The following is a 25268-nucleotide window of genomic DNA, read 5'->3' as shown; positions in this document are numbered from 1 at the left end:
CTTCGGCACTCAGCTTTCTTTATAGTCCAACTCTCACATCCATACATGACCACTGGAAAAACCACTGCTCTGACTAGATGAACCTTTGTTGACAAAGTAATGTCTCTGGTTTTTAATATGCTGTCTAGGTTGGTCGTAACTTTTCTTCCAAGGAGCAAGTGTCTTTTAATTTCATGGCTGCAATCACCATCCACAGTGATTTTGGAGCCCAGGAAAATAAAGTCAGCCACTGTTTCCACTGTTTCCCTATCTATTTGCCATGAAGTGATGGGACTGATGCCATGATCTTAGTTTTCTGAATGTTGAGCTTTAAGCCAACTTTTTCACTCTCCTCTTTCACTTTTATCAAAAGGCTCTTTAGTTCTTCTTCACTTTCTGCCATAAGGGTGGTGTCATCAGCATATCTGAGGTTATTCTTGTTAGGATAAATAAGAATTGATCGCTTCTATAATTTAGCTTCCTTCTTATCTCTAATAATTTCATAAACCTAACTAGGGTTATTAAGATGATTAAGCAGTAATCAGGCATTATTGACTTTGCAAATACTGTTCAGTGCAGATCAGAAGTCCTTTCTTGGTTTTCAGAAAGCTAAAAATTGCCTCTTTTTCATTTACATACATACTTATTACTTCATTTTTTGTCTTATTCTCTGTTCTGTGATGAGGTAGTGTGTGGTGATTCTCCTTTGTTCCTGGGGGTGTTTTTTCTGCAGTTCTCCACTCTTACTCCTGGCCCACCCCATCGCCCTCTGAGCCGGCTGCACGGCCTTCACACTGCTGTTTCCTCGCGATGCTCCCCTGGGCTCTGGGTCCTGTTTGCTGTGTCTCAGGTCTCCCTCCTTCTTTGTGTACTCCTTTACTTCAGCATACCCTCAGGTAGCTTCCTAAGAAAGGATGCATGTGTGATGAAAATTTTGAACTTTTGCTTGTCTGAAAATGTCTTCCTACATACTTGATTCATAGTTTGGCAGATTCTAGAGTTCTAGCTTAAAAAACATTTTCATTCTGACCTGTGAAGGCACTGCTGCAGTGCTGCTTTCTAGCATCTACTGTTACGTTGAAGAGTCCAGTTACACATTGTTACCTGAGATATATATATATATATATATTTTTTTTTTCTCTTCTCCTCTGGAGGCTTTTAGAGTCTTTCTTTATCCCCAGTGTACTGAAATTTCATGAGGGTGTGCTGGTACAAGTGGGGTGGGGTGTGGGGGTAAGGAGGCTACAGTGCTCAATGCCATTCTTTGTATTCATCCGTTAAAGAATCTGCATTTTGTAGACCGATCTTTTTGGGGGGATTTATTGATTGATTGGTATTTTCTTCCTTATACAGTTGTTTCTTTCTTGTGAAATTTCAGTTCATTTGATATTGGAGCTCCTGAATAGATCCTTTGGGTTGCTGTATTTTCTGCTATTTTTCACTTCTTTTTCTGTTGCTCTGCTTTCTGGAAGATTATCTAAACTTGATCTCTTCTAACCTTTTAATTAAGCCTATCAGTTTTGCTGTTGTATTTTTAATTTTCACAAGTTCTCTCTCTTAAAATTTTTTGATGCAGTTCAGCTTAAGTATTTTAGGGAAGTACAATCAGCTTGTGTTTACCTTGCCTAGGGTACCTGAGTCTTGAGGCCTCTTCACTTTCTTCAGAAGATGAATGTTCAGTGTTTGCCTTAAGGGGTAAGATTGAAATGATCACTTGAATGTTTGGGGTGAGGGTAAGAGAACTGGGGAATCAAGCTTGCTCTTATATAAACTTTTAAACAATTTCTCTTGTTTTAAGATCCTTGTATATGTGTATATGTAGATAGGGAGACAGTGGAAACAGTGTCAGACTTTCATTTTTTGGGCTCCAAAATTACTGCAGATGGTGATTGCAGCCATGAAATTAAAAGACACTTACTCCTTGGAAGGAAGGTTATGACCAACCTAGATAGCATATTAAAAAGCAGAGACATTACTTAGTCAACAAAGGTCCGTCTGGTCAAGGCTATGGTTTTTCCAGTGGTCGTGTATGGATGTGAGAGTTGGACTGTGAGGAAAGCTGAGCGCCGAAAAATTGATGCTTTTGAACTATGGTGTTGGAGAAGACTCTTGAGAGTCCCTTGGACTGCAAGGAGATCCAACCAGTCCATCCTAAAGGAGGTCAGTCCTGGGTGTTCATTGGAAGGACTGATGGTGGAGCTGAAAGTCCAGTACTTTGGCCACCTCATGCGAAGAGTTGACTCATTGGAACAGACCCTGATACTGGGAGAGATTGGGGGTAGGAGGAGAAGGGGACGGCAGAGGATGAGATGGCTGGATGGCATCACCAACTCGATGGATATAGGTTGGAGTAAACTCTGGGAGTTGGTGATGGACAGGGAGGCCTGGCGTCACAAAGGCCATGGGGTCGCAAAGAGTTGGACATGACTGATCAACTGAACTGAACATACATACATATACAGATGTATACACATAAATGTTTGTGTGTTTACATATATATACACAGTATACATTATATGTCAAACTTGGGATTCTTTCATAGGTTTACACTTACATATATCAACTTGCAATTTTCCTCTAACATATGAAAATTTTCCCGGTGAAGTTAACTATTACTTAAATATGATATTGGGGGTGCTTCCCAGGTGGCGCTAGTGGTAAAAGAACCCACTTGCCAGTGCAGGAGATGTAAGAGACATGGGTTCAGTCCTTGGCTTGGCAAGACTCACTGGAGGCGGGCATGGCAACACTCCAGTATTCTTGCCTGGACGATCCCATGGACAGAGGAGCCTGGCAGGCTACAGTCCATGGAGTTGCAGAGTCACACATGACTAAAGTGACTTAGCATGTATGCTCACAAACATAATTTTTAATGACTTTGTAATCTTCCATTTCTTAAGATACCCAAATTTAACTAATTTCCATTATTAAACATTTGTTATTTACAGTTTTTTACTATTAAAAATAATATAGAAAAAGAATAATATGGGATGTAGACCTTTGCATGAGCATTTTTGTGCAGACTTGGTTTTCTTTTTATTAAATCCTAGTTGTGAAATTATGGGATAAGAGGAATGATGGGCTTTAATATTTTTTCAATGTGTTGTTAAATTGCCCTCCAGTAAGACTATCAATTTATACTCGTTATCGTTGTATAGAAGTACCTGTTTACTTCACCTTTGCCAAGCAGCACTAGTTATTGTTAAGAAAAAATTTCGTGTTTATATAAGATGATGGACAGTTTGTGATACATGTAAGTCAAATCATTATGCTGTATACACCTTAAAATTTATTCAGTGATATATGAATATCCCAATAAAACCGGTCAGTTTGATAGGTGAAAAAAATGATTTTACTTTATTTTAATTGAGTTTTTCTTCATGTTTATGGGACATTAACATTATTTGAAATGTGCTTGTTTTATGTGCTTTCTACCTTTTCCTATTTACTATTTTTTATTTTCTTTTTAAGATTTTTTTTTCTGTTGATAATTTTTTCCTTTCTTGGTGTTAAATTGTAAGAGTTCTTTGTGTAAAAGCAACTCTTTGTAAAAAAGAAATTACCCCGTTGTTGTTAGGGAAATATTATTTGTCTTTATTAAGGCTAATCCAGAAAAGTTTTGGATTCCTACTGTTGTTGAAGAATAGCTTTATTAAATCTTAAAGCTGTTCGTCAAAAATGACCAGGTCACTTAGAAAAGGGATATATATACATTTGAAGAACTAATCCTGAAAGGTTTTCAGGACTAAGAATTTCCTTTCTTGCCGTGGAAAAGAAGGAAGAATTAACAAAGATCAATCTAGAGTATTACTGGAGAGAAAGTCGTGATGAACTATAGAAAAATAACAGTAATGTCCTACTTTATTGCAGGACTTCTTTCATGCATCGAACAAGCATTTATTGAGGGAGAGCCATCTCTGCCTCAAGGAATGTACACTGGTGGGAGCAGGAATGGTGCTAAGAAGAAAGATATGTTTGTAGCTGACTAGAGTACGGTATGAGATAGAGAACCTGCTTGCTGCATTATACAGTGTAGTGTTAGTGCACCTGCTCTGGTTTCTTAGCACAGATCAAGTGAGAATGAGCCTGTCAGTGACTGCCGGAAGTTAGAGCTCTCACCTCTTGTACCTGGGTGATAAATGACAGGTGAAACAATAACAATGAAATGATTCTCAGTTGCTGTTTAGTTGAACATTTTATTTTTTCTTCTGTTTTTGAAGGCAGTATGAATATGACAGCAAAAGTTAAAATGTCTTGTATTTTTGAAAGCAGTGATGTATGTAGAAATGTAATTAGAACTGTTATAGCAGGTGGCAGTCGTGTGTTATCTGGAAATCTGTGAATTAATTCTGACCATTCCAGGTGAATGGCTTGTTGATACATTTGATCAGTTTCTTAAAGGTATTCACAGTGCTTTTTCTAAGTTTTGCTTTCTTACTGGAGCAGTTCATGTAATATTTGTGTGTGTGTATGTGTGTATTTTCATCCCTACATTATCATAATAACATCAATGCTTGTGGAGACTATTGAATTTTATTATAACCAGATGAAAACAGTTATTTTATTATTTAAGAACTGGTTTCCAGGGGACTTCCCTAGAGGTCGAGTGGTTGAGACCTCACCTTCCATTGCAGGGGCTGTGGGTTTGATCCCTGATTGGGGATCTGGGTTCCCGTATGTCTTGTGGCCAAAAAATGTAGAACAGAAACAATATTGTGACAATTGAATAAAAGCTTGAAAAAAAAAAGACTTATTTCCAGAGTGGTGCTTAACATAAGGATCAACTGATACCTTATCAGTTTTAAGGTTCTTTAGTCAAGCACTAGAATTGTTTTGCCTCTTACACATAAGTGCTCAATAGAAATGTATTGGGTGAATGAAATATATGTTATTATACATTGCTGCATATATGGTTTACACTACTAAATCATAAGTTGATCATATGTTTGATGAATTCCATTTATATTTTGTTTGAAACTATTTTCGTTAGCGTTCCTTTTCATGTCTTAACTTTTCCATATGAGATCTGTCTTTAGCCCATGTGTGTTTTCCCACATACATAATTTATAGTATGTTGTGAGTTGTAATGACTTACTTACTCCTTCTTTTTCCCTTCATTCTTATATTCCTTTGGCCTCTTTAGATTTAAATTGTTTTTGTGGGTCTCTTAGCATCTGTGTTCCATCTGTCCTGTATCCCCCTTTTTATTTTAAAATAAAACTTGTCCTTATGTTAAATTGGACTTTTCAAAACACATACTTTTGTTGTTCTTACGATGGAATAATTCTTACTTTTATTCTAAGAATTGTGACAGGAAATTGAGCTAGAAATTCTTTCCAAGCCTTAGATTAAACCCTGAAGGTTAAAACTGTACAAATTCTTGGTCATGGAAACAAATAAAAACTTAAGAATGATGATCGTTAAAGAACAACCTATTCATGGGAGGGGGGATCGGGATGGGGAACACATGTAAATTCATGGCTGATTCATGTCAGTGTATGGCAGAAACCACTACAATATTGTAATTAGCCTCCAACTAATAAAAATAAATGGAAAAAAAAAAAAGAACAACCTATTCAGTAAACTAGATGCCAGGGAGTCTTTTTTTGTGTGTGTGTGGAAAGACCTAGAAGTGGCCTTTATAAATAAAAATGCATTACTGTGTAGTAGCAGCAGACTTGAGGTTGTTTAGATGGTGGAGTTCTCAATTGTTATGGCCCAAAATGTTTATTATACCTCAGTAGTATGGGTAGATAGATAATAATAGTCTGTATGTATAAGGCATATTTTATAAAATGTTTTTGTATAGACTTCTATTTAATCTTACCTAAACTCCATCTTACAGCTGAAGCTGGAGATCTGAAAGTATGTTAGTTATCAGGGTTATAGAGCTTAAACTTGAACCCGGGTCTCCTGAGCTTGTGAATTTCCCACTTAATCATAGCTCTTACATGTCTGCCTGTAACAAGCAAATACCTAACATACATCTTTATACTATCTGGAACATGACTACAGAAAATTTAATGAATGTACTTTAAGTTGGGTTTTGAAAAAGGATGTGCTCTGACAGGAAGCAAAAATTTCTCCGAAGAGTGAGTGGGGTCGAGACTGAGATAGATGTGCATGTACCGACAACAGTTATGCCACAAAAATGCTTTTCTGCTATGTATATATAGGCTTATTTGTTTTTGTTTCCTTTGTTTTGAGGGTATAGGATAGGCAGTAAATGCAGTTATGTTGTCAGTCACTCTTAATGTCTTGACTTTGTCATTGTTTTGTTTCCATAGGTGTCTTTCATATAATGACGTCACACCTTACTTTTTCTTGAACTATTTAATACTGTACTTGAGGGCATATTCCAAGACCCCCTTTTTGTGTATTCAGTTCAGTTCAGTCACTCAGTCGTCTCCAACTCTTTGTAACCCCAGGGACTGCAGCACGCCAGGCTTCCCTGTCCATCACCAACTCCCAGAGCTTGTTCAAACTCATGTCCATCAAATTGGTGATGCCAATCAACCATCTCATCCTCCATCACCGGCTTCTCCTGCCTTCAGTCTTTCCCAGCATCAGGGTCTTTTCTATTGAGTCAGTTCTTCGCATCAGGTGGCCAAAGTATTGGAACTTCAGCACCAGTCCTTCCACTGAATATTCAGGACTGATTTCCTTGAGCATTGACTGGTTTGCTCTCCTTGAAGTCAAAGGGACTCTCAAAGAGTCCTCTTCAACACCACAGTTCAAAAGCATCAGTTCTTTGGCACTCAGCTTTCTTTATAGTCCAACTCTCACATCCATACATGACTACTGGAAAAACCATAGCTTTGACTGGATGGACTGTTGTTAGCCAAGTAATGTCTGCTTTTTAATATTCTGTCTAGGTTGATCATAACTTTTCTTCCAGGAAGCAAGCGTCTTTTAATTTCATGGCTGCAGTCCCCATCTGAAGTGATATTGGAGCCCGAAAAAATAGTCTGTCACTGTTTTCCATTGTTTCCCCATCTATTTGCCATGAAGTGATGGGACCAGATGCCATGATTTAGTTTTATGAATGTTGAGTGTTAAACTGGGTTTTTCACTCTCCTTTTTTACTTTCATCAAGAAACTCTTTAGTTCCTCTTCACTTTCTGCCATAAAGGTGGTGTCATCTGCGTATCTGAAGTTATTGATATTTCTCCTGGATATCTTGATTCCAGCTTGTGCTTCATCCAGCCTGGCATTTCACATGATGTATCTGCATATAAGTTAAATAAGCAGGGTGACAATATGCATCCTTGACGTTCTCCTTCCTTAATTTGAGAACAGGCTGTTGTTCCATGTCTGGTTCTAACTGTTGCTTCTTGACCTGGAAACAGATTTCTCAAGAGGCAGGTCAGGTGGTCTGGTATTCCCATCTCTTTCAGAATTTTCCACAGTTTATTGTGATCTACACTATCAAAGGCTTTGGAATAATCAATAAAGCAGAAGTAGTTGTTTTTCTGGAACTCTCTTGCTTTTTAGATGATCCAGCGGATGTTGACAATTTGGTCTCTGGTTCCTATGCCTTTTCTAAATCCAGCTTGAACATCTGGAAGCTCATGTTTCACGTACTGTTGAAGCCGGGCTTGGAGAATTTTGAACATTAACTTTGCTAGCGTGTGAGATGAGTGAAGTTGTGCGGTAGTTTGAACATTCTTTGGCATTGCCATTATTTAGGTCTGGAATGAAAACTGACCTTTTCCAGTCCTGTGGCCACTGCTGAATTTTCCAAATTTGGTGGCATATTGAGTGCAGCATTTTCACACCATCATCTTTAGGATTTGAAATAGCTCAACTGGAATTCTGTCACCTCCACTAGCTTTGTTCGTAGTAATGCTTCCTAAGGCCCACTTGACTTTGTACTCCAGGATGTCTGGCTCTAGGTGAGTGATCACACCATCGTGGTTATCTGGGTCATGAAGATATTTTTTGTATAGTTTTTCTGTGTATTCATGCCACCTCTTCTTAACATCTTCCATTTCTGTTAGGTCCATACCATTTCTGTCCTTTATTGTGCCCATCTTTGCATGAAATATTCCCTTTGTATCTCTAATTTTCTTGAAGAGATCTCTAGTCTTTCCCATTCTATTGTTTTCCTCGATTTCTTTGCATTGATCACTGAGGAAGGCTTTCTTATCTCTCCTTGCCCTTCTTTGGAACTCTGCATTCAAATGGATATATCTTTCCTTTTCTCCTTTGCCTTTTGCTTCTCTTGTCAGCCATTTGTAAGGCCTCCTCAGACAACCATATTGCCTTTTTGCATTTCCTTTTCTTGGGGATGGTCTTGATCACTGTCTCCTGTACAGTGTCACAAACCTCTCTCCATAGTTCTTCAGGCACTGTGTCTATCAGATCTAATTCCTTGAATCTATTTATCACTTCCAATGTATAATTGTAAGGATTTTGATTTAGGTCATACCTGAATGGTCTCGTGGTTTTCCCTACTTTCTTCAATTTAAGTCTGAATTTGGCAATAAGGAGTTCATGATTGGAGCCACAGTCAGCTCCCAGTCTTGTTTTTGCTGACAGTATAGAGCTTCTCCCTCTTTAGCTGCAAAGAATATAATCAATCTGATTTCAGTATTGACTGCCTGGTGATGTCCATGTGTAGAGTCTTCTCTTGTATTGTTGGAAGAGGGTGTTTGCTATGACCAGTGCGTTCTCTTGGCAAAAACTCTGTTTGCCTTTGCCCTGCTTCATTTTGTACTCCAAGGCTAAATTTCCCTGTTACTCCAGGTATCTCTTGACTTCCTACTTTTGCATTCCAGTCCCCTATGATGAAAACGACATCTTTTTTTGGGTGTTAGTCCTAGAAGGTCTTGTAGGTCTTCATAGAACCTTTCAACTTAAGCTTCTTCAGCATTACTGGTTGGGGCATAGACTTGGATTACTGTGATATTCAATGGTTTGCCTTGGAAACAAACAGAGATCATTCTGTCATTTTTGAGATTGCACCCAAGTACTGCGTTTCGGACTCTTTTGTTGACAGTGAGGGCTACTCCATTTCTCCTAAGGGATTCTTGCCCACAGTAGTAGATATAATGGTCATTTGAATTAAATTTGCCCATTCCAGTCCATTTTAGTTCACTGATTCCTAAAATGTCAATGTTCACTCTTGCTATCTCCTATATTACACAACTGATACACTCCTACTGCAGAAACTTAGAAACTTTTTGCCACTTTAAAGTAATGGCTGTTAATTTGCATTATCATCTTTCAGTCTGTTTTTTGAATGTGTGTATATTAATTATAAATTCTTAAAAATTGTGGTTTGTAGAGGCAGGAGGTAGGTAGAGAAATCTCTTTGCCTTCTGTTCCATTTTTCTTTGAACCTAAAACTACTTAAAAAAAAAAAGAAAAAATCTGTAAGTAAATATATTCATAAATAAAGCCTATAAAAATTGGATCATGCTATATTACAGTTTTATTTCCTGAGAAACTAGTTTAATTTTATTCTGCAAAAATATATTCTGTTGTAGATTTACAGCTCATATTCTTTATTTGCCATTAAAATTCTATAGTTGTTTTAATCTTTGGGGTTAGAAGTCAGGCTCATGGTTACCCTTAGCGCTGCGTAAAGACTGAAGGGAACACAGGGGAACTGGGTGCTGTTTATTTTTGTGAAAATTGAGTGGTTTATGGTACTTAATGCTTTTTTTTTTCTGTATGTATATTATACTTTAATAAACTTAAAAGTTTAATAGTTATTGAAATAATACATTTAGGTTAGTAAATATTTAGGGATAATTGGAAAAAAAAGTGGAGACATTTCAGATAACTGTTTTCTTCAGTTGTGATTTTAAATGATATGTAACTAGTTCATTTTTAAAAAGTGTGATTACTTATGCAATATTAACTTATATATGTGTCTAGGCTCCAGCTATTTGTGCTGACATTTTATGGCTGAATGACAGTCTATTATATGATTTCAAGGATTTTAAAACATCAAAAGTAAGAATAGTGAGGTAATCTGAAGTATGAGAACAATTTAATCAACTCTAGAATTTTAGAACAAGTTGTATATGAGCATATATCAGAACTGGAAAAGGTCAGTTTTCATTCCAAACCTAAGGAAGGGCAATGACAAAGAATGCTCAAACTGCTGCATAATTGCACTCATTTCATATGCTAGTAAAGTAATACTCAAGATCCTTCAAGCTGGATTTAGACAAGGCAGAGGAACCAGAGATCAAATTTCCAACAACCATTTGGTCATAGAAAAAGCAAGGGAATTCCAGAAAAAATATCTGTTTTCATTGACTATGCTAAAGCCTTTGACTGTAGATCACAACAAACTGGAAAATTCTTCAAGAGATGGGAATACCAGACCAACTTACCTGCCTCCTGAGAAAACTGTATGCAAGTCAAGAAGCAACAGTTAGGACCAGACATGCAACAATGGACTGGTTCAAAATTGGGAAAGGAGTATGTCAAGGCTGTACATTGTCACCCTGTTTATTTAACTTATGTGCAGAGTATATCATCTGAAATACCAGGCTGGGTAAATCACAAGCTGAAATGAAGATTTCAGGGAGAAATGTCAACGAGCTCAGATACACAGATGAAACCACCCTAATGGCAGAAAGCAAAGAGGAACTAAGGAGCCTCTTGATGAAGGTGAAAGAGGAGAGTGAAAAACTTGGCTTAAAACTCAGCATTCAGAAAACGAAGATCATGGCATCTGGTCCTGTCACTTCATTGCAAATAAATGGGGAAATAATGGAAACAGTGTCAGACTTTATTTTCTTGGGCTCCAAAATAAAGCTGACGGTGACTGCAGCCATGAAATTAAAAGATGCTTGCTCTTTAGAAAAAAAAACTATGGCAGACTTAGTGTATTAAAAAGTAAAGACATCACTTTGCCCACAAATGTCCATATAGTCAAAGCTATATCTTCCCAGTAGTCGTTTAGTGGATGTGAGAGTTGGTCCATAAAGAAGGCTGAGTGCTGAAGAATTGATACTTGCAAACTGTGATGCTGGAAAAGACTCATCAAAGACTGCAAGGAGATCAGACCAATCCATCCTAAAGGAAATCAACCCAGAATATTCACTGGACGGACTGATGCTGAAGGTGAAGCTCCAACACTTCGGCCACCTGATGCAGAGAGCCGACTCATTGGAAAAGACATTGATTCTTTTTAAAAGATGGTTTTATGTATTTATTTTTGGCCATGTTGGGCCTTTGTTGCTGTGTGTGGGCTTTCTGTAGTTGCGGCACACAGGCTTCTAATTGCCGTGGCTTCTCTTGTTGCAGAGCACGGGCTCTGGGGTGCACAGGCTTCAGGGGCTGCCCTCCCCGACTCTAGAGTAGAGGCTCGATAGTTGTGGCATTTGGACTTAGTTGCCCCGTGGCGTGTGGGATCTTCCCAGATGAGGGATGAAGCTTGTTATCTCCTGGATTGACAAGTGGATTCTTTACCAATGAGCCACCAGGGAAGTCCTCAAATCTGTATTTTTAAAATTAATACGTTTTAAAATACTTGTTAAGTACATAGATTTAATGTTTTTTAGGAATTATCTATTTTAGTAGTCTAGAGAGTGGTTCAGTACGGTAGCCCTTCGTCTTACATGGCTATTGAACAGTTAATGTTGAGCTACTTTGTATTGAGATGTGCCGTGAATGTAAACTGTAGACTGAATTTTATAATCTTATTATGAGTAAAAGAATGTGAAATATCTCAATAACAGTTTTTTAGTATTGGTTCCCTGTTGAAAAATATATTAATAAAATTAATTTCACTGGCTTCCTTTTGTTTCTAATGTGACTGCTAAAAATGTAAATTTACTGAAAAAAAATGCAAATTTACTTATGTGGTAACCCTTATATTTCTATTTAACAAAACTGATCTAGACAGTAATCTAAATAAACATTAGATGACTAAGACCTGAATTTAGGGTAGTATTTATAGAAGGAGAAGTATGAAGGGATTTGAAGAAATGATGCCATTGGCACATGTGGTGTGTAATCTTGGCTGCTGCAGGATGTTTTGCAGTTTTGTGTGAAGTTTTGTGTCATAACTTTGTAATTGTAGTGAGCTTTTTGAGGACAAGGACTTCATCACTATTTTAAAGTTCTCCTCTACATTGTTTTTGCTGGGTGCATAGGAGCTTGATTGAATAAACAAGAATTACAAAAGGACATCAAATAATTTTGCAGACACAAAGTTTGAATTTTAGAATGTGGACCAATGATTCTTTGAGTTCCTATATGCCTTATTTTAATATCATAGTATCACTAGTTAGCCAAGTCAGTCATGTCTTTTTTAAAAGATACAAGGGTAAGGAAACTTAACATCTAGTCTTATATGTATGTGTGTGTATATATATATATACGTATATATATCAGACTCTGGGTAGTCTTTTTATATCTTCCTTCATTTAGCCCTGGTGTAACCTATGAAAATTTATCATCCATCATTTTAAACATTAGGCCATTGAGAATGAGTATTTTTTCCAGTGTTGTGTTAACCAGTATGCCCAACTTCAAAACTAGCCCTTTTTACACTGTAGTTTACTCTTCTGATTAAAGTTAGCCAATTATTTTAAGTGATTTGAAGTTAGGCTGATGTTGTGTTGGAAATGAAGTAGGTGAAGAATAATCTGTAGAATAAAATTTGTAATGATACATTTTGACAGCTTATGATGTATATATTCCAGTGTTTAATATATGAAAGGAAATTTAAAAATACTTCCTAAAAACTTAGAGAAAGAAAAAAAGGTGTAATTGTTGTTCTTTCTGATTTCCTTGGTGTATTGTAATTTGAGAAATTGCATTGTAGTTCATGAAAAAAATAAAGTTGTAAGATGTTTTGAAGTATTTATTTTGTCTTTTAGATAAAATCAAAGACAAAATTAAAGAGAGAGATAAAGAAAAGGAGAGAGAAAAAAAGAAGCATAAAGTAATGAATGAGATCAAGAAAGAAAATGGAGAAGTAAAGATTTTGCTGAAAAGTAAGTTTATATTAAGTGATTTCAGTTGTACGATGTTACATTGTTCAGTATATTTATTGGCTTAGTGATTAAAATAAGAAATGTTACTTGGTGCTGAATTTCACTGAGAATAAACATTTGTGGTCAAGATATGAAAAGTTAATAGTGGACTTTTCTAATCTGTATAGTAATATGTCTTTAGCATATTTATTTAGTGAGTTATTGGAAGTAGTAAAGGTAATTATTATTGAATTATATAAAAGTAGGTTATATAATTCTGTGTTTACATTACTAGTTTATCGATATTTGGATAATCCAAAAGAAAAGACTAAAGCAGTATTTACCACGATAGAGAGGTATGGCAGAGGTGGTGATCTTACCAATATTTGATGATAATCACTATGCATAGTTTAGAAGGAGCATTTTACTCTGAGCTAAATAACAAGATGTTCTGTTTTACTGTATGTTTCTTGCATGCTTAAGAATATCCTCTTTTTGTTTCCTATTTTTTTCTCATTATAACTGTTTCAGTTATTATGTGGGGGTGGATGGTTAGGTAATAATATAGATCCTATCAATAAATATGAACTCTTCGAGAGAGAATTTGTGATAGAAAGATAGTTTTAAATTCACTCAGATAGAAAGGTAAGAAGAATCAGTGGCATTTGCTTGCTTGATAGCTGGCAAATTCATTAACTGCCTCATCAAGTCAGCAATTTGTTGATCATAACACGTTGACTTTTATTAATTTCATGTTGAATTTGCATGTGCATAAGCCTTTCTGTCTACGTAAGGGAGAGAAGTCCATAGCACTGTAGGTGCAATGAAATAACTGGTTAATTACATAATTTAAGGTACATAGACTTTTAGATTCTATGATTTCATTTAACTCTTTGTCCTGTTTCCACATGTTCTTTGATGTACTTTGGCTAAGCTCTTATTTTCTACTTGTCAGAACTTTATTTTCTAAAAAATTCTTTTGACCCTGAAGAAACATCACAGAGCTAAAGTTGGTGACTGCTTGGTTAACGCTCATGGTCCTTTCGTTTTGTTTCTTTGCCAGTGTGTTTGATGTGTGTTGTCCAAACAGAACAAATTTTGAGGCAGAAATTGAATATAATCACGCTAGGGCTGTACAGCAGCTTATGATTCACACTTGAAATGTTTTTTTTTCTTTACCATATTGGTGTAGTCATTTTTTAAATTGCTTTAGTCACATAGTCATTTTATTATTCATTTGAGTGTCCAGTGTTGTAACTTCCTATCACTTGGTTGAATGTTAAATTCCTTGCATACCATTAATGTGAAGTATGTGAACCTCAAAATTACATATGCAAGCAGAATTTTAAATAACCTAAAAAGTGGAGATTTTTCTAGTAATATACAGTGGTAACCTTGATTTTGAAATAAATGAAAAGCTTAAGAGATAATTAAGCTAAACTGAACCCTAGTGATGATAAAAGGGAATAAAAGAGATTTGGAAATAAATTGATCTCTGGGATGACATAGGAAAATATACTTACTGTGAAATGGAGGTAAATAATAATTACTGCCTTTCAGGGTTGTGGAGATTAAATGACGTTAAGTATAGGGGAAGTACCAAGTACAGTGTCTAGTCCACAGATATTCAATAAATAGATATGAATCTTTCTTGTTAACATGTACGAAAGATGAACTCTTGTGATTAAAAACAATGAGAAAACTTATCTCTCCTCGGAGGGTAAAAAAAACTGAAAGTGAAAGTCGCTCAGTTGTGTCTGACTCTGTGACCCCATGGTCTGTATAGTCCATGGAATTCTCCAGCCCAGAATACTGGAGTGGGTAGCCGTTCCCTTCTCCAGGGGATCTTTCCAACCCAGGGATCGAACCCAGGTCTCCCACACTGCAGGCGGATTCTTTACCAGCTGAGCCACAGGTAGTATGTAGATAATTAAATGAATAAAAACATGATTAACTTGTGAGATTGTGCCTGTCCCATGGTAAGCAGTGAGTAAGTACTAGCTGTTGTTATTATCCAGCACAGTTTGTCCCGCTTGTGTGGCCAGCCATTTACCGAGTGAGCCTTATGATCAGGGAAAGGCATCCTTTGTTATTGGTGTCCTGAAGCAACAAGAAAATCAATTAGGTTGGGGGAGTTAAGTATGCTGTTCTTTACTGCCTTGTGCCCCATTTTATGGTTTTTGACTTTTCTTCCCTTTATAAGTTTCTCTTTCTGATGATGCCAACATTGCAGGGCAGACACAGGCATGGAGTGGGTGATGACCCTTGAATATCTGAAATAGATGCTAACTCTTTCTCCACACCAATCTTATTTCCTCCAGATTTTCATTAAAGCTGCATCACGTATGACTAGAGATGTATATATGATATGATTACATACATAGCAGAAAGGTGTTATTAATGGACAAATCTTATAAATTTTTTTCACTGATAAAATAGGAGTTTGCTTTATCAGAAACAGTTTAAAGGAACAAATAAATTTGAAACATAAACTTATTTAGCTCATTTTTTATTTCTAATGTCTACCAGTTACTTTTTCTGAATATACTTAGGTGTTCCAGTTATTTTATGTTCTTCGTTGATAAAGGTGTAAGAACATGGATGTTACCAGTATAGTATTTTTGAGAGTAAATTTTGTCATTATAGCATATCAAGGAGCTTGATGGTGAGCAGGTGAAAAGGGCATTAAAAGAAGCCAATGTTCAAGGTTATTAGTAGTGTAGTAAAGGTCAGGGCTAGGTAATTCTTGAAAGGAAGAGTGAAAATGTTGCTGTGCGTAAAAGGAAAGTCATTCCCAGAGACCACAGGCCGAAAACAGCTAAGCTAATTACTACTTTGTTTCTGTGTATGATAATGAAATTATGTATATTACTTTCCATATTAAATATGAAATCAGATCCAGTGTTTCTGGCAACCTTTATTAACACTCAAAATATACTAGGGTTAGGAATGGGAATTAATTCTAGTGATTTTGTAATTTTTAAAGATTTTTTAAAAATAACTTGCCATTAGTAACACATACTCGATTTTCTTTTTTATCTGTGTTTGTGATTTTTTTTTCCTGTCTCTATCAGAGTGTCTCTTCTGGCTGTGTGTATATCTCCATTTATCTTTGTGTCTGATTCTCTCTTTGACTATCTGTGCATGTGGGGAGGGGGCGGGGTATGTGTGTTTGAAATATACTGTACGGATCTTCAAGGGGAGGGTCTCCCATCAACTACACTTCTATACTTTTTGAGGGTCCAAATTACTTAACAATTCTTTCTGTTAGGGGTATTTACCAGGATCCTCTAATAAAACACTGTAGTTCTGATGTATTGGGCTCTGTTTGAAGAATTATGAATTTAGAGTAAATATATACTTTAAATACCATTTAGTATAAGAGAAGAACATTAATATTCAAAATAGTCTTACCGCCTTAAGTATTTAAAAATTTCCTACATATATATCTATTGCGTTTCATGCATCATTCCAAGACAGGAAATGCATTATATAAAACTTAAAAATCTATCTAGTAAAGGCTAGCGTTTGATGTACAGATACATTTTATTTGTATCCATTGGAGGGGAGGGGTCCCAAAGAACACCCCCAGGTTTGATGATTTGCTAGGAGGACTCACAGGACTGGGCCTAAGATTGTACTCATGGCTGTGACTTACGGTAGAGGATACAAAGTGCAGTCAGTGAGGACAAAAGGCACATGTGGCAATTTCTGGAGGCAGCTAGGTGCGAGCTTCCAAGAGTCCTCTCCTAGTGGAGTCACACAGGATGCACTTAGTTCTTCCAGCAGTGAATTGTGACAACATATATGAAATGTTGTCTACCAGGGAAGCCCAGTAGAAACTTAGTAGCTGGGGTTTCTGTTGGGAACTGGTCACATAGGCACCCTCTGTCTAGTTGTAGCAAAATCCAAGGCTCCCAGAAGGAAAACAGGTGTTCGATGTAAACCATATTATTTGCAGAAACAGTTTAGGCACAATGAACCACTTTTATCAGAGAATAGTAGTAACCTTCCCAAAATACAAGTTCTCAGGTGCCAACCAAGGGCCAGCCTTGCAAGCAGGCCTTTCTAAGGATAGCACTCTCAGGCATTTTATGTTAACTCTCTTCTGTTCATGGTGCTCACCTTAGTATTTAATTATAATTTGTCATGTAAGTTTAATTACTTGATTTTCAATATAATAATCTTTTGACTAATTTGCTATTAGTTAGCGTTTCTCAGTTTCTATTATACTACAACTATTTTCATCTATAACTAAGAAAGAAACTATTGTACCTGTTTTATTTTAATGTAACATGTATTCTGAATGTTTTCTATTTTAACTTAAAAAATGTATTAAATGTAAATTAATTGGGTATCAAGGTTATATTTTCATTCAAATGAAATTCTGCTTGTATTGGCAAGCTGTTTAATTTGTGCAATTTTACATGTATTTCCAGTTAAGTTATTAACTATACCTATAACAGTTAAACTGTTTTAAGTCCTGTTTTTTTTTTATTATTGATTTTATTTAAGTTCTCTGTTTTAATTCACTACTGTCTTTTTTCCTCGACTCATTTGGATTTCACTTACGTATATAAACCTCTTTATATCTTTCATTTTGATTAACTCTCTATTTTAACTTTTCATTACTAATTTTGTTCCTAAGATATTAACTGAATCTGATGTTTTGATCATTTATACCTGGGTAGCAAGTATGAATTTGTTTTTATATTTTTAACTTACTTACATGTAGACTCTTGAGAAAATTAACACTTTGCATTTTATGAATTTGCAAACTTGTGTAATCAATAATGTTGGCAGATTTTTAGTTTTGCTTTTCACAGTGATACCAATTTGGCCTTCATTTCATACTTAAGAATTTTTAGACGAGATGGTTAATTATTAACATTAAACTTTCCCTTTTTAAGAATTGCTGTGAACTTGAGAGAATTTTTATGCTTTTTGTTTCAAGGTTAGGATACGGTGAAAAACTGACTGAACTGGAAACAGGGGATAACCCTGTAAACGTCAGGTAGTCTGTTGGTGAGAGAAATCTTTGTATTCGTGGATTCATTAAATGTTCATATATAGCAATGTACTAGATGCCAGAAAAGCCAGGAGGGATTCAATGATTGGTAGAAAAAGTGTTTCACTAGGAATTTATTAAAGTTATTTGTTTCACTCAGACATTATCCTGAAGGATATATGTTATACAGGCATCCTGTGAATGAAAAAAATAATAACTTTGTTTGACTGTATCATATGTATTCATATATATAGAATATATAATAACAGTTTATGAATTTAGAGCGAAAATGTTTCAGTTCCAAAGAAAAATGATGAAAATAACATAAGAGTTGTCTTTATAGGATGGGTAAGAAAGTCCAGTAGTGAGTACTGGGACAAGGCAAAGATGTTTTGGGGAAAGGAAATAACTTTACCAGTAGTAGAAAGATAAAGTAGGATTAGGTATGTTTCATAAGAAATTGTAAGTAGTGTAACTGACCAGAGCATTGTGGTACTTGAGGACACTGAGTTTGGATTCTAGACTGAAGAGATTGTATTTTATTTGGTAGTCATTGAGAACCCTTGAGAACAGTTGAATGAAGGGATGAACATGACCAAAACAATATATAAAACTTACAGAATTAGTGTTATGGCTCTAGCATTAAAGATGAGAGTTAGTCATGAGGCTTTTAGATCAGAAGCTCAGGCAGTAGTAGTATCATGGAAATTAAAAGTAATCTTAAGGATGAGGTGGGTGATTACATAGAACCTTGGAGAGATCAGGAAAAATGACTTGAGAGAATATCATTGGATTTGATATTTGAACAATCTGGGAAAGTAAGTTTGAGTAGACTGGAAACAGACCCAGAATTTAAAGGATAGAAATAGTCATGTAATAAAGATAAGATACTGGTGGGTATAGTGGTTCTTTATGAGAAGTTTGATGGTCAAGAGAAGAGGAGAGAACTTTAAGCAACGGGTTTTGGAGTTGGTGGGAGGGACTTATTTTTGGAAAGTAGGCAGGACATCTCAATCACCAGAGACAGAAAAGAATAGCAGAGATATGTGAAGATGGGAAAATTTAGATAAAGAAGCAGGTTGCGAAGATTTAATTCATGACTGGTTATCTGTAAAAGTGAAATAAAAGATGGAAACAGTGAATGCTTTTTTTCCCTCAATTGTCATCTTAATAACTTTTTTATTTTGTCTTAGGAACCCCAATATTTTCTTATTAGGATGTTTGTTCCTTTCTGTGTTTCGTATTGTCTAGAAATAAATATACTGTGATAATGTTGTATTTAATATGTACACTTAAATTCTATAGCTGTATAGCCACTGAAGATTAATCTTTTATTCTTTGGATTTCTAAATTTCTGAGCCTAGTGTCTACTTACCTCTGGTTACAGAGGTTCATTAATATATAAACTTATTATTGACCTATTTCTTTTTCTTTTCTTTAATTTCTCTCTTTACCAGTAAATGGATATCATTTGTACTTAGGACATGAGAAATTATTCTGATTTTGTCATCTCTTTATGGTACCTTGCTGAGTTTTCAGTGGGAATTTTGTAGACTCTAGTAGATCTAGAATAGCCTGTTTTAGATTAAAAAGTAGTTTACGGAGAAGGAAGTATGGTAAAGAGCTAAGGAATTTCTGTGTTTGTTGCTTGTATACTATTGCAAGCGTTTTTCTCCTTTGCTGATTTGTAAATCTTGACACCTGTATGTAATTTTTAAGAACTTAAAGTAAAAAAGATACATATCAATGGAAAATATCTGCAGGGCATTCATTGTTCACATTGACTTTTGTTCAGCTTTCCATTTCTGATTTTCTGTATTTAAAATTTGAAGACTATGATTTCTAAAACATTAATTTCATTACTTCATTAAACACTGATTGAGCATCTAATGTCAGAATGGTACCATTCACTGTAAGCATAGCTGTCTTCAGCCTTCCTCTGTGTGTATGTGTGCCTGTGTGTGTGGAGAGAGGGAGAGAGCCTGACTAAATTATGATTATCAATACTGTGTAAAACAAGTCCCAAATATAAACTTCATTTTGTGTAAACTTTGCTTATTTTTATAAAACAGTTCCTGAAGCATGATATTTAAAGAAAGTAAAATACGTAGTTTCAAAAAAAAATTTTTCCCAACAGGTGGGAAGGAGAAACCAAAAACAAGTGTAGAAGACTTACAAATTAAGAAGGTAAAGAAGAAAAAGAAAAAGAAACACAAAGAGAATGAAAAACGGAAGCGTCCAAAAATGTATAGCAAATCTATTCAAACTATCTGCTCAGGATTGCTATCTGATGTTGAAGATCAAGAAGCCAAAGGTATCCTAAATGATAACATAAAGGATTACAGTGGAAAGAGTTTGGATACCAAGAATTATGATTCCAAAATTCCAGAGAACAGTGAGTTTCCATTTGTCTCATTAAAGGAACCACGGGTTCAGAACAACCTCAGAAGGCTGGACACTTTGCGGTTCAAACAACTCATTCATATTGAGCACCAGCCTAATGGAGGTGCATCAGTTATCCATGCCTACAGCAATGAACTCTCCCATCTGTCTCCTGTGGAGATGGAGAGGTTTGCAGAAGAGTTTGTGGATCTGGTGTTCAGTGAAAATGAGAACTCTGCAGCTTTCTATGTAATGGGTATTGTTCATGGGGCAGCTACTTATTTACCTGATTTTTTAGACTACTTTTCATTTAATTTTCCCAATTCACCAGTAAAAATGGAGATATTGGGAAAGAAGGATATAGAGACAACGACTATGTCCAATTTTCATGCTCAGGTAAGAGGTTTTAGTTGTGTTTTTTTTTTAAACTTTTAATTATATGTTTTAGACAAGTTAATTATGTTCTTTGATCCTCATTTTCTTACAGGTTTGCAATAAAAAAGGTAAGGATATAACGAAACCTCTTGGGGATATTAAGAATAAATTACTCTCTTGATGTGAACACTAGACCTTAAATTTCAGCTCCTATTTGTCTTTCTTAAAGATAGTGAACTAATTAAGATTCTGTTGTCCTTTTTTCCTTGGATTTATTTTGGGAGTGAAATGAATTTACGTATTTATTATTCCAGTCCATACAATAGTTCTCCTGCCTGAACATCACTTAAAATTGTCTTCTTGCTTTATGCAGTAGTGCTTTAAAAGTGCTTAGCATTGGATTCGTCATATGGAAGGTGCTGAATAAATGTTGGGTATTCAACATATTGTGGTACAAAGGAATCATTAGTTAAATATGTGATTATGTGAGAATATTAGCATATCTGCATGTATTGACCTAATTTCTATTTCCTACCCTTCTCATTGTAGAATATACATTATTTTAAATTAATTAATTAATTAATTTTGGCTGCATCATGCAACTTGTGGGATCTTAGTTCCCTGACTAGTATTGAACAGTCAAAGACTGGAATGCTAACCATTGGACCGCCAGAGAATTCCTGAATATACCTTATTTTAGAATGCAGAGGCAGAATCCAGTCCACTGGCTTTAATTAGAAGTGAATGTAGGCCCCATCTAAAGTCTGGTGCATCATTATTCATTCTCAGATCAGAGACTGCTTAGGCTGAAGATCAGCAATTTTCATGTTTATCTGTGCTAAAGTTTCCAGTATTCTAAGTAATAATTGATATTCTGGTTTGAAAAGAGGAAAAAAAGTGAAGAAAGTTTCAGAGAGATCTTAGTGATCATCTGTTCCAATCTTTCTCAACTTAAACATAGATAGGAGTCATCTAAGGTTTTAAGGTTGGCAGCAGTGCCAGAAGCAGAACACAATCTTCTTAATCTCCACCCAAAACCCCTTTCCTTATTTTGAGTATATATCTTTTTTTGTGTTTGTTTAATGTCTGTTCAAGTTATAGTTTCCACTTTAAATGATAGTCTGGACATTCAGTCACACCCACACATACCAACCTCCCCACCCCACAGTATGTTTGGTGTGTATTCTATAATATACTGGAGTCTGGATAATGTGCTTGTATTTAGCATTTTAATATGTGTGTGTATGTGGAGGGGTACTTACTGTTGGAGAATTAGAATTTAAATATTTTTTAGAGCTGAAAGGGAGCTGTAGAGCATTTGTCACTTGCTCTGTCATTTTATAAATTTCAGAATGGTTAGACTGGCATCTAGTAATAGTGTCTACTGTTTACTGAGTACTACCTATTGACTACCAGGAGCTGCTTTAAGTACTTTATATGTGATAACCCATTTAATCTCCATTACCATTTAATTTTAGCAATGAGGAGAGAGAAGAAATAACTGCCCAGAAACCTTTGGTATTAGATCATTGATTTGTTTTTCATTTATTTTATGTCTGCTAAGTGCTAGGTTTTATGGTAGACCTCTTGGCTTCCAATGTAATTTGTTTCCACTGTATCATAAACTTACTTTTGCCGTACAATGCAAATTATTTCAGTCATCTTTTAAATGTCACAATACATATATTTGCTTTTCAGATAGCTTTTAAGGTTAGGAAGTATTAATCTTTTATTAATGGATGTTTATTAAATGATAAGCATTTTCATCCTAACGTGTAATATATGCAACATGAAAACCATACTTCTGTTGTTAAATACAATATCTTGCTGGGACTTGTTAATCAGGCCGGTGTGTGACTAGGTAGTGAGTCTCCAGTCCTTGTAGAGCCACCTACCCTATTGCCGTTACCTGTTAAAGAGTTCTTGGATAACACATACATTTGCAGCCTTTGTTACCACTTGTGGCTCTGGCCCTGTGTCTGTGTGATTTGGCAGCTACAGGGACTGCTTTTACCTCTTTAGCTTTAGATGTGGTGGTGGGAAATTGCCTGTGCAGCATTCATGTGCCTTTACCCCCGTGGTCCTCCAGATCCAGCCATTCCCCTGGTGTGAGAAGGAATACCTTGCGAAAAGCTCCCCTGAGCTGCTCATTTGATGTTTCCCCAGACCAGATTCTTTGTTTTTTTTACCAGCTTAGAAGACTGAGGAAGTTGTTTTCCTTAGACTAGTTGTATGAATATTTGTTTAATTAAAATCAGAGCAGCGAAAATCATTTGCCCTATATCTATAGACACTAAAGGATGACAATATAAGTAAGATGTAGCTATTTCTATGATCTTTATAGTGATAAGGTTTATCTTTGTAATATTACTCTGTAGTTTTCACAAAAATTCATTTTATATCTTTTTAGCTTTTATGCTTGAATCATGTTAAAGATTTTTTGGTATATGTATCAGTGTATATCTGTGTACACACACACACACACACGGCACTGACAAAAAGGACCAAGGCACAAGACATCCTGTTCTTTGGTCACACACACACACACACACACACGGCACTGACAAAAAGGACCAAGGCACAAGACGTCCTGTTCTTTGGTCATTGGTTTTGGATTTCTTTTTACTTGTATAATTCTGTTTTTCATCTTCCTCTATATCCCTGCAGATGGCCTGAAAAATTTGAAGACATAGTGGAATTATATGTGGTCTTATAGGTTATGTCATTTTTCTGATGTTGTGACTCTGAGGTTAGTGATATAATATCAGTCAAACTGTATGGTAAAATTCTGTTTGAGAATAAAAATGGATTTTTGTGGAAAGCTTGTAATGTATCTATATCAGATATTTGGCTATAGATCAAATCAAAGAAACTCAAAACTAAGTGGCTTAGAGGTATTTCTCACAATTTGTTGGCCTCTCTGGACAGTCTTTGTCAGCTCAGTTGGTGACTGGATAGCTTCATTCATGTCTGGTGGTTTTCAGATCAGTTGTTCTTAGGAGACCTTGCTGGACCAGTTGTTCTTAGGAGACCACCATGTCTGGTGGTTTGATGCAGTGTCAGTTGGGGTGATGATCACGTTCTTCTCATCTTCTTGCAGGTTAACGGGCTTGTACACGTGGTGGTAGTTGCAGGACTTATAGAGCAGAAAGAGTGCGCCTCTGCTTGTTCTGTGTTTGCTAATGTCCCACTGGCCAAAGGAAGTCACGAGGCCAAACCCAGATTCACTTCTTGATAGTAGGAGTGGCACAATCATATTGCTCAGAAGTGAGTATACGTGCTTGTGAAGAGATTTTGGCCATGTGCAATCATCCACATCTCTCTTGGGCTTCCCCTGTGTCTCAGACAGTAAAGAATCTGTCTGCAGTGCAGGAGACCTGGGTTTGATGCCTGGGTCAAAAAGATCCTCTAAAGAAGGGAATGGCTGCCCACTCCAGTATTCTTGACTGGAGAATTCCACGGTGAGAAGCCTGGAGTACTACAGTCTGTGGGGTCACAAAGAGTAAGACACGACTGAGTGCTAACACTTTTACTTTTTCACATCTGTCTTAGTCTACTGTCTCTATTTTGTTCAAATAGTCATTTGGACATTTATCATTCTCCTATGTCTTTCATGGTATGGGAACATAAACGCAAGTAAGACAGGATTTTTATCTGTCAAGGAATAATTGAGATGATTGTCTTGACACACAGTATTTAATCAGTGTGCATTCCAACTTACTACTACTGTGAGGATATGAAAACTGGGGCAGTTATCTTCCAGTCACCTTTTTCCCGCCCTCAAACCTGGTTCTGAATTACTGCTAGCAAATAATTTACATCAAGTGTTAACTCATGATTAAATCTACCAATATTTTAATAGCGAGTTCAGTTCAGTTCAGTCACTCAGTCATGTCTGACTCTTTGCAACCCCATGAATCGCAGCACGCCAGGCCTCCCTGTCCATCACCAGCTCCCAGAGTTTACTAAAATTCATTTCCATTGAGTCAGTGACGCCATCCAACCATCTCATCCTCTGTCATCCCCCTTCTCCTCCCTCCTTCAATCTTTCCCAACATCAGGATCTTTTCAAATGAGTCAGCTCTTCTCTTCAGGTGGCCAAAGTATTAGAGTTTCAGCTTCAGCATCAGTCCTTCCAGTGAACATTCAGCATTGATTTCCTTTAGGATGGACTGGTTGGATCTCCTTGCAGTCCAAGGGACTCTCAAGAGTCTTCTCCAACACCACAGTCAAAAGCATCAATTCTTTGGCACTCAGCTTTCTTTATAGTCCAACTCTCACATCCATACATGACTATTGGAAAAACCATAGCCTTAACTAGATGGACCTTTGTTGGCAAAGTAATGTCTCTGCTTTTTAGTATGCTCTCTAGGTTGGTCATAACTTTTCTTCTAAGGAGCAAGCATCTTTTAATTTCATGTCTGCAGTCACCATCTGCAGTGATTTTGGAGCCCCCAAATATAGTCAGCCACTGTTTCCCCATCTATTTGCCATGAAGTGATGGGACTGGACGACATGATCTTAGTTTTCTGAATGTTGAGCCCTAAGCCAACTTTTTCACTCTCCTCTTTCACTTTCGT

The 25268-nt window shown here is 36.2% G+C and overlaps 1 protein-coding gene and 1 long non-coding RNA gene across 2 annotated transcripts in view; one reads left to right on the top strand and one right to left on the bottom strand.

The window, feature by feature from the left end:
* RSBN1L (round spermatid basic protein 1 like) overlaps window positions 1-25268 on the top strand; it is a 79741-nt gene that overhangs the window by 28092 nt on the left and 26381 nt on the right. The window contains exons 2-3 of the mRNA XM_043871958.1: window positions 12828-12944; window positions 20069-20709. Coding sequence (XP_043727893.1) covers window positions 12828-12944; window positions 20069-20709 — 758 coding nt within the window. The remainder of the gene's footprint in view (window positions 1-12827; window positions 12945-20068; window positions 20710-25268) is intronic.
* The window catches only part of LOC122673999, a 35283-nt gene continuing 21180 nt past the window's right edge, over window positions 11166-25268 (bottom strand). The window contains exon 3 of the long non-coding RNA XR_006334863.1: window positions 11166-11440. This is a non-coding gene — a long non-coding RNA (uncharacterized LOC122673999). The remainder of the gene's footprint in view (window positions 11441-25268) is intronic.

Source organism: Cervus elaphus, chromosome 18 (genome assembly GCF_910594005.1).
Source record: "Cervus elaphus chromosome 18, mCerEla1.1, whole genome shotgun sequence".
In the NCBI taxonomy this organism is placed as follows: domain Eukaryota; kingdom Metazoa; phylum Chordata; class Mammalia; order Artiodactyla; family Cervidae; genus Cervus; species Cervus elaphus.
Note: the sequence above shows the minus strand (reverse complement) of the source record. Positions and strands in the feature narration are given on the sequence as shown.